At 45.9% G+C, this 15000-nt stretch overlaps 1 protein-coding gene across 1 annotated transcript in view; it reads left to right on the forward strand.

The window, feature by feature from the left end:
* LOC115188866 (caspase recruitment domain-containing protein 11-like) overlaps positions 1-15000 on the forward strand; it is a gene marked incomplete at its 5' end in the record, with an annotated part of 37984 nt that overhangs the window by 1077 nt on the left and 21907 nt on the right. The window contains 3 exons of the mRNA XM_029747692.1: positions 2239-2397; positions 2537-2615; positions 2713-2844. Of these exons, the coding sequence (XP_029603552.1) occupies positions 2239-2397; positions 2537-2615; positions 2713-2844 (370 nt within the window). The remainder of the gene's footprint in view (positions 1-2238; positions 2398-2536; positions 2616-2712; positions 2845-15000) is intronic.

Below are 15000 nucleotides of genomic sequence, written 5' to 3' on the forward strand. Positions count from 1 at the left end.
CAGAAAGATACTACTCTGGACCAGGTAACACACAGAAAGATACTACTCTGGACCAGGTAACACACAGAAAGATACTACTCTGGACCAGGTAACACACACAGAAAGATACTACTCTGGACCAGGTAACACACAGAAAGATACTACTCTGGACCAGGTAACACACACAGAAAGATACTACTCTGGACCAGGTAACACACAGAAAGATACTACTCTGGACCAGGTAACACACAGAAAGATACTACTCTGGACCAGGTAACACACAGAAAGATACTACTCTGGACCAGGTAACACACACAGAAAGATACTACTCTGGACCAGGTAACACACACAGAAAGATACTATTCTGGACCAGGTAACACACAGAAAGATACTACTCTGGACCAGGTAACACACAGAAAGATACTATTCTGGACCAGGTAACACACAGAAAGATACTCTGGACCAGGTAACACACAGAAAGATACTATTCTGGACCAGGTAACACACAGAAAGATACTACTCTGGACCAGGTAACACACAGAAAGATACTATTCTGGACCAGGTAACACACAGAAAGATACTACTCTGGACCAGGTAACACACAGAAAGATACTACTCTGGACCAGGTAACACACAGAAAGATACTACTCTGGACCAGGTAACACACAGAAAGAAGATACTATTCTGGACCAGGTAAACACAGAAAGATACTACTCTGGACCAGGTAACACACAGAAAGATACTATTCTGGACCAGGTAACACACAGAAAGATACTACTCTGGACCAGGTAACACACACAGAAAGATACTACTCTGGACCAGGTAACACACAGAAAGATACTACTCTGGACCAGGTAACACACACAGAAAGATACTACTCTGGACCAGGTAACACACAGAAAGATACTACTCTGGACCAGGTAACACACAGAAAGATACTACTCTGGACCAGGTAACACACAGAAAGATACTACTCTGGACCAGGTAACACACAGAAAGATACTACTCTGGACCAGGTAACACACAGAAAGATACTACTCTGGACCAGGTAACACACAGAAAGATACTACTCTGGACCAGGTAACACACAGAAAGATACTACTCTGGACCAGGTAACACACAGAAAGATACTACTCTGGACCAGGTAAACACAGAAAGATACTACTCTGGACCAGGTAAACACACAGAAAGATACTACTCTGGACCAGGTAACACACACAGAAAGATACTACTCTGGACCAGGTAACACACAGAAAGATACTACTCTGGACCAGGTAACACACACAGAAAGATACTATTCTGGACCAGGTAACACACAGAAAGATACTACTCTGGACCAGGTAACACACAGAAAGATACTACTCTGGACCAGGTAACACACACAGAAAGATACTACTCTGGACCAGGTAACACACACAGAAAGATACTATTCTGGACCAGGTAACACACAGAAAGATACTACTCTGGACCAGGTAACACACAGAAAGATACTATTCTGGACCAGGTAACACACAGAAAGATACTACTCTGGACCAGGTAACACACACAGAAAGATACTACTCTGGACCAGGTAACACACAGAAAGATACTACTCTGGACCAGGTAACACACACAGAAAGATACTACTCTGGACCAGGTAAACACAGAAAGATACTACTCTGGACCAGGTAACACACAGAAAGATACTACTCTGGACCAGGTAACACACAGAAAGATACTACTCTGGACCAGGTAACACACAGAAAGATACTACTCTGGACCAGGTAACACACACAGAAAGATACTACTCTGGACCAGGTAACACACAGAAAGATACTACTCTGGACCAGGTAACACACAGAAAGATACTACTCTGGACCAGGTAACACACAGAAAGATACTACTCTGGACCAGGTAACACACAGAAAGATACTACTCTGGACCAGGTAACACACACAGAAAGATACTACTCTGGACCAGGTAACACACACAGAAAGATACTACTCTGGACCAGGTAACACACAGAAAGATACTACTCTGGACCAGGTAACACACACAGAAAGATACTACTCTGGACCAGGTAACACACACAGAAAGATACTACTCTGGACCAGGTAACACACAGAAAGATACTACTCTGGACCAGGTAACACACAGAAAGATACTACTCTGGACCAGGTAACACACAGAAAGATACTACTCTGGACCAGGTAACACACAGAAAGATACTACTCTGGACCAGGTAACACACGCTCCTCTGTATCTCTCTCTCTCTTTCAGAGTTTGCCCAGAGACGTCCCCCCGACCGTCATCTCTCAGGTGATGGGGGAGGAGCCTAAATCTCTTGGCCAATCAGAGGGCTCCAGTGACGAGTCGCCAGAGGAGAAGTTCTTCCCTCCAGAACCCCGCCTCAAGAGACGACCCAACCTGAAAGGAGTGGTCAGCACACACACACACACACACACACACACAGACACAGACACAGACACAGACACAGACACACACAGACACACACACACAAACACACACACACACACACACACACTCCTAAACACTACATTGTGTTTGTGCTGTGTAGATTACCAGAGTGAAGTCTCCAGTCTCCAACCCCAAAACTCTGGACCTGCCAATCAACACAGAGGACGTTCTCCGTTCAGGTACTAAACAAACAGCAGTTAATCAGCAGATGGTCAGCAGGGGCCTGAGAGGCCCACAGGCATATTGATGTGTGTGTGTGTGTGTGTGTGTGTCCAGGTGGTGGTGGATCGTCTCCAGATGTGATGATGTCAGAGAGTCAGCTGACCAGCACATGTCCCCCTCCCCTTCCCCTCCCCCTTCCCCTTCCCCATCCGCCCCAACACAGAGCTGCCCAGCAAGACTACTATGGTGAGTCTACACACACACACACACACACTTACAAACTTACACACTCACACACACATACACACTTACACACTTACACACTTACACACTTACAAATTTACACACACACACACACACACACACACACACACACCACACAACACACACCACACACACACACACACACACACACTTACACACACACACACATACACACTTACAAATTTACACACACACACACACAATATACACTTACACAAACACAAAATAGTCAAAGACTAGAACTACCTGGTACCCCTACCTACATTATATTACCTACAGCTACCTGGTACCCCTACCTACATTATATTACCTCTACTACCTGGTACCCCTACCTACATTATATTACCTCAACTACCTGGTACCCCTACCTATATTATTACCTACAACTACCTGGTACCCTACCTACATTATATTACCTCAACTACCTGGTACCCCTACCTACATTATATTACCTCAACTACCTGGTACCCCTACCTACATTATATTACCTCTACTACCTGGTACCCCTACCTACATTATATTACCTCAACTACCTGGTAACCCTTCCTACAACTACCTGGTACCCCTACCTACATTATATTACCTACAACTACCTGGTACCCCTACCTACATTATATTACCTACAGCTACCTGGTAACCCTACCTACATTATATTACCTACAACTACCTGGTACCCCTACCTACATTATATTACCTACAACTACCTGGTACCCCTACCTACATTATATACCTACAACTACCTGGTACCCCTACCTACATTATATTACCTCAACTACTGGTACCCCTACCTACATTATATTACTACTACCTGGTACCCCTACCTACATTATTTCCCCCAACTACCTGGTACCCCTACCTACATTATATTACCTACAACTACCTGGTACCCCTACCTACATTATATTACCTACAACTACCTGGTACCCCTACCTACATTATATTACCTCTACTACCTGGTACCCCTACCTACATTATATTACCTCAACTACCTGGTCCCCCTACCTACATTATATTACCTTAACTACCTGGTACCCTACCTACATTATATTACCTCAACTACCTGGTACCCTACCTACATTATATTACCTCAACTACCTGGTACCCCTACCTACATTATATTACCTCAACTACCTGGTACCCCTACCTACATTATATTACCTACAACTACCTGGTACCCCTACCTACATTATATTACCTACTACCTGGTACCCCTACAACATTATATTACCTCAACTACCTGGTATCCCTACCTACATTATATTACCTACAGCTACCTGGTACCCCTACCTACAATATATACCTCAACTACCTGGTACCCCTACCTACAACTACCTGGTACCCTACCTACATTATATACCTGGTACCCCTATCTACATTATATTACCTCCAGTACCTGGTACCCATACCTACAACTACCTGGTACCCCTACCTACATTATATTACCTACAACTACCTGGTACCCCTACCTACATTATATTACCTACACCTACCTGGTACCCCTACCTACATTATATTACCTACAACTACCTGGTAACCCTACCTACATTATATACCTCAACTACCTGGTACCCCTACCTACATTATATTACCTCAACTACCTGGTACCCTACCTACATTAATTATCTCTACTACCTGGAACCCTACCTACATATATTACCTACAACTACCTGGTACCCCTACCTACATTATATTACCTACAACTACCTGGTACCCCTACCTACATTATATTACATACAACTTCCTGGTACCCTACTACATTATATTACCAACAACTACCTGGTACCCCTACCTACATATTACCTACAACTACCTGGTACCCCTACCTACATTATATTACCTACAACTACTGGTACCCCTACCTACATTATATTACCTACACTACCTGGTACCCCTACCTACATTATAGTACCTCAACTACCTGGTACCCCTACCTACATTATATTACCTCAACTACCTGGTACCCCTACCTACATTATATTACCTACAACTACCTGGTAACCCTTCCTACAACTACCTGGTACCCCTACTACATTATATACCTACAACTACCTGGTACCCCTACCTACATTATATTACCTCAACTACCTGGTAACCCTACCTACATTATATTACATACAACTACCTGGTACCCCTACCTACATTATATTACCTCTACTACCTGGTAACCCTAACCCTACACATTGACTCAGTACCGGTACTCCTTGTATATAACGTCGTTATCTATTGTGGTAATATTTCATTTTTTTATTTGTGAAATTGTTCTTACTTTTTAATTCTGCATTGTTGAGAAAGGGCTTGTAAGTAAGCGTTTCACGGTAAAATCTACATTTGTTGTATTTGACGGATGTGAAAATCAATTAGATTTGTATTTGATTTGACACACACACACCTGCACACCCTTACCTGTGTGTGTCATGGTAACCTGTGTTTAGCTGCGCTACCGTAACGACAGCATCATGTCCACCAACCCCGAGCCGCCAGGAAACGCATCACTGGTCCGCCGGACGCGAGAGGGAGAGACTGAGTTCCAGCCCCGCGGGTACACTTCACCTACACGCTAAACACTTCTCCACTCCCTAAACACTTCACCCTACACCCTAAACACTTCTCCCTAAACACTTCACCCTACACCCTACACCCTACTCCCTACTCCTACACCCTACTCCTACACCCTACACCCTAAACACTTCACCCTACACCCTACCCTACTCGCTACTCCCTACACCCTACACCCTACACCTACACCCTAAACATCACTGGTCCGCGGACGCGAGAGGAGAGACTGAGTTCCAGCCCGCGGGTACACTTCACCCTACACCCTAAACACTTCTCCCTACTCCCAAACACTTCACCTACACCCTAAACACTTCTCCCTACTCCCTAAACACTTCACCCTACATCATAAACACTTCTCCCTACTCCCTAAACACTTCACCCTACACCCTAAACACTTCACCCTACTCCCTAAACACTTCACCCTACACCCTAAACACTTCACCCTACACCCTAAACACTTCTCCCTACTCCCTAAACACTTCACCCTACACCTACACACTTCACCCTAAACATTTCACCCTACACCCTAAACACTTCTCCCTACACCCTAAACACTTCTCCCTACACCCTAAACTTTCTCCTACTCCCTAAACACTTCACTCTACTCCCTAAACACTTCACCCTACACCTACACCCTAAACATTCTCCCTACTCCTTAAACACTTCACCCTACTCCCTAACACTTCACCCTACTCTCTAAACACTTCACCCTACTCCCTACACCCTAAACACTTCTCCCTACACCCTAAACACTTCACCCTACTCCCTAAACACTTCACCCTAAACACTTCACCCTACTCCCTAAACACTTCACCCTACTCCCTAAACACTTCACCCTACACCCTAAACACTTCACCCTACTCCCTACACCCGAAACACTTCACCCTACTCTCTAAACACTTCACCCTACTCCCTACACACTAAACACTTCACCCTACACCCTAAACACTTCTCCCTACTCCCTAAACACTTCACCCTACACCCTAAACACTTCTCCCTACTCCCTAAACACTTCACCCTACTCCCTAAACACTTCACCCTACACCCTAAACACTTCACCCTACTCCCTAAACTCTTCACCCTACACCCTAAACACTTCACCCTACTCTCTAAACACTTCACCCTACTCTCTAAACACTTCACCCTACTCCCTAAACTCTTCACCCTACACCCTAAACACTTCACCCTATACCCTACACCCTAAACACTTCACCCTACTCTCTAAACACTTCACCCTACACCCTAAACACTTCTCCCTACACCCTAAACACTTCTCCCTACTCCCTAAACACTTCACCCTACACCCTACACCCTACACACTTCACCCTAAACACTTCACCCTACACCCTAAACACTTCTCCCTACACCCTAAACACTTCACCCTACACCCTACACCCTAAACACTTCTCCCTACTCCTTAAACACTTCACCCTACTCCCTAAACACTTCACCCTACACCCTAAACACTTCACCCTACTCCCTACTCCCTAAACACTTCACCCTACACCCTAAACACTTCACCCTACTCCCTACACCCTAAACACTTCACCCTACTCTCTAAAACACTTCACCCTACTCCCTACACCCTAAACACTTCTCCCTACTCCCTAAACCCTTCACCCTACTCTCTAAACACTTCACCCTACACCATAAACACTTCACCCTACACCCTAAACACTTCACCCTACTCCCTAAACACTTCACCCTACACCCTAAACACTTCACCCTACTCCCTACACCCTAAACACTTCACCCTACACCCTACACCCTAAACACTTCACCCTACACCCTAGCACTCTAAACCCAAAACACTTCACCCTACACCCTAGCACCCTACACCCTACAAACGTTACCCTAGCACCCTAAACCCTACACACCTCACCCTACACCCTAGCACCCTACACCCTAAACACTTCACCCTACACCTTACACCCTAAACACTTCACCCTAAACACTTCACCTACACTAGCACCCTACACCCTACAAACGTTACCCTAGCACCCTAAACCCTACACACCTCCTACACCCTAGCACCCTACACTACACACTTCACCCTACCCTCAACCCTTTACCCTACACCCTTTACCCTACCCCATTTACCTTACACCTTTACACTTTATCATACACCCTTTAGCCTACACTCTACACTCTACACCCTGTTACACTACACACTACAACCTGCATCCAATACATCATACACCCTTTAGCCTAGACGGTACACCCTTTACCCTTTACCCTATACCCTTTACCCTACCCCATTTACCCTACACCCATTTACCCTACACCCTTTACCCTACACCATTTACCCTAAACCATTTACCCTAAACCATTTACCCTAAACCATTTACCCTAAACCATTTACCCTAAACCATTTACCCTACACCCTTTACCCTTTACACTACACCCATCTCCCCCAAGATGGCGTAGCAGTTCAGACGTCCTGTCGTGTCCCGTGTATGTATATATATATATATTTTAAAAAAAAAATTCTTCACTTATCTTTTTACATTTTTTTTATTCTAAATACTCAACCTCAAAGCACTCTCCTGCAACCCGCCTCAGCAATTTAAAAAAAAGAAAGTATTATTTACCTCATCTGAATTCCACGACAGAAGCTAGCCAGAGGTTAGCCATTTTCACTGGCTAATCGTTGAAGTTCAGCTAGCTACGTTTAGCTGTCCTCAGCTATCCATCAGCTCGAAAAGCTATCGGCAGTTTTTGTACAGCGCGACTCAGACCAGAGCATATCGGACCTATTCTCTCTCCTTTCCTCGATTTCTACCGCAGGCTCTGGACATTTACACCTGGATCTTGCAGCTAACTAGCTGCTACCTGAGTGACTATTGGCAACGTCGGTCACGGAATTAACACACACTATTACGGAGCTAGCTAGCTAGCCAGCTGAAGAGTTCCGTCAGCCACTCGTGGGCTATTCCTGAGCTAGCCAGCTGAAGTGTCTCCTGGGCTACAACTCACCTATCCTGACCCGTTTTACTGCCGATGCGGAGCCCCATTGGGTCTTCACGACTGGATCACCGACGTTATCTGCCCGAGGGAGTTGTCCAACTGGCCCCTCCGTCGCGACGTAACCTGATCGCCCATCTGTGGCCAGCTAATCGTTAGCTGTCTTTTCGGCTGCGATCTGAATAGGTCTGTCGGACACTTTTCTTGGGCCACTATAACTAACTATTTTGCCAACTTGGACAGGTCCCCCCTTCCACACGGAACCCCACTAACCCACAGACGGAAACGCACGAGGCGGCTAAAAACAGACCTCCCTCCCATCTTCCACCAGCTTGCTACCTATGGCCCGGCTAGCTGTCTGAATCTCACTGGACCCTCTGATCACTCGGCTAAGCATGCCTCTCCTTAATGTCAATATGCCTTGTCCATTGCTGTTCTGGTTAGTGTTATTGGCTTATTTCACTGTAGAGCCTCTAGCCCTGCTCATTATACCTTATCCAACCTCTCAGTTCCTCCACCCACACATGCTATGACATCTTCTGGTTTCAATGATTTCTAGAGACAATATCTCTCTCATAATCACTAAATGCCTAGGTTTACCTCCTCTGTATCACATCCCACCATACCTTTGTCTGTACATTATACCTTGAAGCTATTTTATCGCCCCCAGATACCTGCTCCTTTTTCTCTATTCTGGACGTCACAGACGACCAATTCTTATAGCTTTCAGCCGTACCCTCATACTTATCTTCTCTGCTCCGAGGGGATGTAGAGGGAATCAGGCCCTGCAGTGCCTGGCTCCCAACCTACTCCCCAGGCGCTCTCTTTTGATGATTCTGAACCGTAATAGCCTTGGTTTCATGCATGTTAACATTAGAAGCCTCCCTAAGTTTGTTTTATTCACTGCTTTAGCACACTCTGCCAAAACCCGGATGTCCTAGCTGTGTCTGAATCTTGGCTTAGGAAGCCACCAAAAAACTGTGAAATCTTCATCCCTAACTACAACGTTTTCAGACAAGATAGAACGACCAAAGGGGGCGGTGTTGCAATCTACTGCAGAGATAGCTTGCAGAGTTCTGTCCTGCTATCCAGGTCTGTACCCAAACAATTTGAACTTCTACTTTTAAAAATCCACCTCTCCAAAAAACAAGTCTCTCACCGTTGCCGCCTGCTATAGACCCCCTCGGCCCTAGCTGTGCTCTGGACACCATTGTGAACTGATTGCCCCCCATCTATCTTCAGAGCTCGTGCTCTAGGCGACCTAAACTGGGACATGCTTAACACCCCAGCCATTCTACATCCAAGCTTGATGCCCCTCAATCTCACACAAATTATTAATGAACCCACCAGGTACAAACCCCAAAGCCGCAAACACTGGCACCCTCATAGATTATCATCCTAACCAACGTGCCCTCTAAATACACCTCTGCTGTTTTCAACCAAGATCTCAGCGATCACTGCCTCATTGCCTGCACCCGTAATGGGTCCGCGGTCAAAACAACCTCCACTCATCACTGTCACGCTCCCTGAGAACATTTCAACGAGCAAGCCTTTCTAATCGACCTGGCCCTGGTATCCTGGAAGGATATTGACCTCAATCCCGTCAGTAGAGGATGCCTGGTTATTTTTTAAAATGCCTTCCTCTCCATCTTAAATAAGCATGCCCCTTTCAAGAAATTTAGAACCAGGAACAGATATAGCCCTTGGTTCCCCCAGACCTGACTGCCCTTAACCAACACAAAATATCCTGTGGGCGTTCTGCCATTAGCATCGAACTGCCCCCGCGATATGCACTTTTTAGGGAAGTTAGAAATCCATACACACAGGCAGTTAGAAACGCCAAGGCTGACTAGCTTTTTCAAACAGAAATTTGCTTCGTGACAACTCCAACTCTAAAAAGTTCTGGGACATTGTAAAGTCCATGGAGAAATAAGAACACCCTCCTCCCAACGTCCACTGCACTAGGATAGGAAACTCTGTCACCACCGATAAGCCCACTATAATTGAGAATTTCAATAAGCATTTTTCTACGGCTGGCCATGCTGTACACCTAACTACCCATACTGCATTCAACAGCATGCACCCCCCCACAGCTACTCGCCCAGCCTCCCCCATTTCTCCTTCTCTCCCAAATCCATTCAGCTGATGTTCTGAAAGAGCTGCAAAATCTGGACCCCTACAAATCAGCTGGGCTTGACAATCTGGACCCTTCTTTCTAAAATTATCTGCCGAAATTATTGCAACCCCTATTACTAGCCTGTTTCAACCTCTCTTTCGGTCGTCTGAGATTCCCATAGATTGGAAAGCAGCTGCTGTCATCCCCCTCTTCAAAGGAGGTGACACTCTTGACCCAAATTGGCTACAGACCTATATCCATCTACCCTGCCTTCTAAGGTCTTCGAAAGCCAAGTCAACAAACAGATTACCGACTATTTCGAATCCCACCGCACCCTCTCCGCTATGCAATCTGGTTTCAGAGCTGGTCATGGGTGCACCTCAGCCACGCTCAAGGTCCTAAACGACATCGTAACCGCCATCGATAAGAAACAATACTGTGCTGCCGTATTCATTGACCTGGCCAAAGCTTTTGACTCTGTTATCACCACATCCTCATCGGCAGAGACTTAGTAGCCTTGGTTTCTCAAACGATTGCGTCGCCTGGTTCACCCACTACTTCTCTGACAGAGTTCAGTGTGTCAAATCGGAGGGCCTACTGTCTGGACCTCTGGCAGTCTCTATGGGGGTACCACCGGGTCAATTCTTGGGCCAACTCTTTTCTCTGTATACATAAATGATGTCGCTCTTGCTGCTGGTGAATCTCTGATCCACCTCTACGCAGACGACACCATTCTGTATACTTCTGGCCCTTTCTTTGGACACTGTGTTAACAACCCTCCAGACGAGCTTCAATGCCATTCAACTCTCCTTCCGTGGTCTCCAACTGCTCCTAAACACAAGTAAACTAAATGCATGCTCTTCAACCGATCGCTGCTGCACCTGCCCGCCCATCCAGCATAACTTCTCTGGACGGTTCTAACTTAGAATTTGATGGACAACTACAAATACCTAGGTGTCTGGTTAGACTGTAACTCTCCTTCCAGACTCACATCAATCATCTCCAATCCAAAGTGAAATCTAGAATTGGCTTCCTATTTCGCAACAAAGCATCCTTCACCTCATGCTGCCAAACATACCCTCGTAAAACTGACCATCCTACCAATCCTCGACTTCGGCGATGTCATTTACAAAATAGCCTCCAATACCCTACTCAACAAGCTGGATGCAGTCTATCACAGTGCCATCCGTTTGTCACCAAAAGCCCCATATCCAACCCCACACTGCGACCTGTATGCTCTCGTTGGCTGGCCTTCACTTCATAATCGTCGCCAAACACATTGGCTCCAGGTCATCTACAAGACCCTGCTAGGTAAAGTCCCCCCCTTATCTCCGCTCACTGGTCACCATAGCAGCACCCACCTGTAGCACGCGCTCCAGCAGGTATATCTCTCTGGTCACCCCTAAAGCCAACTCCTCCTTTGGTCGTCTCTCCTTCCAGTTCTCAGCTGCCAATGACTGGAACGAACTACAAAATCTCCTTAAAACTGGAAAACACTTATCTCCCTCACTAGCTTTAAGCACCAGCTGTCAGAGCAGCTCACAGATCTCTGCACCTGTACATAGCCCATCTTTAATTAGCCCAAACTACTACCTCTTCCCCTACTGTATTTATTTATTTTATTTATTTTGCTCCTTTGCACCATAATATTTATATTTTAACTTTTTAACTTTTCTTCAAACTACAAATCTACCATTCCAGTGTTTTTCTTGCCATACTTTATTACTTTGCCAACCATGGCATTTTTTTGCCTTTACCTCCCTTATCTCACCTCATTTGCTCAACATTGTATATAGTCTTATTTTTTTCAACTGCATCATTGATTGTATGTGTTTTTACTCCATGTGTAACTTGTGTTTTGTATGTTGTCGAACTGCTTTGCTTTAACTTGGCCAGGTCGCAATTGTAAATGAGAACTTGTTCTCCAACTTGCCGACCTGGTTAAATAAAGGAGAAATAAATAAATAAATAAAAAAATGACCCATTACCCTTTACCCTATACCTTTACCTTACACACCTTTAACCTACCACCACTTACCATACACCCTACTTCCTTTACCCTACACCCATTCACCTTTACCCTACACCATTTACACTACAAACCTTTACTACCCTTTAACCTTTACCCTTTACCCTTACCCTTTATACCCTTTACCCAACACAGCTTACACTCAATACATTGGAAAAAGGTTTTTAACTTCTGACTACATTTTCCTTCTCTGTTTCAGCCTCGTGACTTTGAAAATGAGAGTTTTGACAACATGGGATTATGGTAAGGTACCTGAGACTGTAGACCCTATTACCTATACCCTACAGCCCTCATACTGTAGACCCTATTACCTATACCCTACAGCCCCATACTGTTAGGACCCTATACCTACAGCCCCATACTGTAGGAACCCTATACCCTACAGCCCCATACTGTAGAACTATAGACCCTATACCCTACAGCCCCATACTGTAGACCCCTATACCCTATCAGCCCCATACTGTAGAACCCTATACCCTACAGCCCCATACTGTAAGACCTATACCTACAGCCCCATACTGTGAGACCCCTATACCCTACAGCCCATACTGTAGACCCTATACCTACAGCCCCATACGATACCCTATACCCTACAGCCCGATACTGTAGACCTATAGACCCTATACCCTTACAGCCCCATACTGTAGACCCTATAACCTACAGCCCCATACTGTAGACCTATAGACCCTATACCCTACAGCCCCATACTGTAGACCCCTATAGACCCTATACCTACAGCCCATACTGTCGACCCTATACCCTACAGCACAATACTGTAGACCTATAGACCCTATACCTACAGCCCCATACTGTAGACCTATACCCTACAGCCCCCCTACTGTAGACCTATAGACCCTATACCCTACAGCCCCATACTGTAGACCTATAGACCCTATACCCTACAGCCCCATACTGTAGACCTATAGACCCTATACCTACAGCCCCATACTGTAGACCCTATACCCTACAGCCCCATACTGTACACCCTATACCTAAGACCCATATGTAGACCCTATGACCTACCCTACAGACCCATACTGTAGACCCTATACCCTACAGCCCCATACTGTAGACCTATAGACCCTATACCCTACATCCCCTACTGTAGACCCTATACCCTACAGCCCCATACTGTAGACGCTATACCCTACAGCCCCATACTGTAGACCTATAGACCCTATACCCTACAGCCCCATACTGTAGACCTATAGACCCTATACCCTACAGCCCCATACTGTAGACCTATAGACCCTATACCCTATAGCCCCATACTGTAGACCCTATGACCTATACCCTACAGCCCCATACTGTAGACCCTATAACCTACAGCCCCATACTGTAGACCCTATACCCTACAGCCCCATACTGTAGACCCTATACCCTACAGCCCGATACTGTAGACCTATAGACCCTAAACCCTACAGATCCATACTGTAGACCCTATACCCTACAGCCCCATACTGTAGACCTATAGACCCTATACCCTACAGCCCCATACTGTAGACCCTATAGACCCTATACCCTACAGCCCATACTGTAGACCCGATAGACCCTATACCCTACAGCCCCATACTGTAGACCTATACCCTACAGCCCCATACTGTAGACCCTATAGACCCTACACCCTACAGTCCCATACTGTAGACCCTATACCCTACAGCCCCATACTGTAGACCTATAGACCCTATACCCTACAGCCCCATACTGTAGACCTATAGACCCTATACCCTACAGCCCCATACTGTAGACCCTATAGACCCTACACCCTACAGCCCCATACTGTAGACCCTATACCCTACAGCCCCATACTGTAGACCCTATACCCTACAACCCCATACTGTAGACCTATAGACCCTATACCCTACAGCCCCATACTGCAGACCTATAGACCCTATACCCTACAGCCCCATACTGTAGACCCTATACTCTACAGCCCCATACTGTAGACCTATAGACCCTATACCCTACAGCCCCATACTGCAGACCCTATAGACCCTACAGCCCCATACTGTAGACCCTATACCCTACAGCCCCATACTGTAGACCTATAGGCCCTATACCCTACAGCCCCATACTGCAGACCTATAGACCCTATACCCTACAGCCCCATACTGTAGACCCTATACCCTATACCCTACTGCCCCATACTGTAGACCTATAGACCCTAACCCTACAGCCCCATACTGTAGACCCTATACCCTACAGCCCCATACTGTAGACCTATAGACCCTATACCCTACAGCCCCATACTGTATACCTATAGACCCTATACCCTACAGTCCCATACTGTAGACCTATAGACCCTATACCCTACAGCCCCATACTGTAGACCCTATACCCTACAACCCCCTACTGTAGACCAATAGACCCTATACCCTACAGCCCCATACTGCAGACCCTATAGACCCTACAGCCCCATACTGTAGACCCTAATACCTACCCTACCCAGCCCCATACTGTATACCTATAGACC

Source organism: Salmo trutta, unplaced genomic scaffold (assembly GCF_901001165.1).
Source record: "Salmo trutta unplaced genomic scaffold, fSalTru1.1, whole genome shotgun sequence".
In the NCBI taxonomy this organism is placed as follows: domain Eukaryota; kingdom Metazoa; phylum Chordata; class Actinopteri; order Salmoniformes; family Salmonidae; genus Salmo; species Salmo trutta.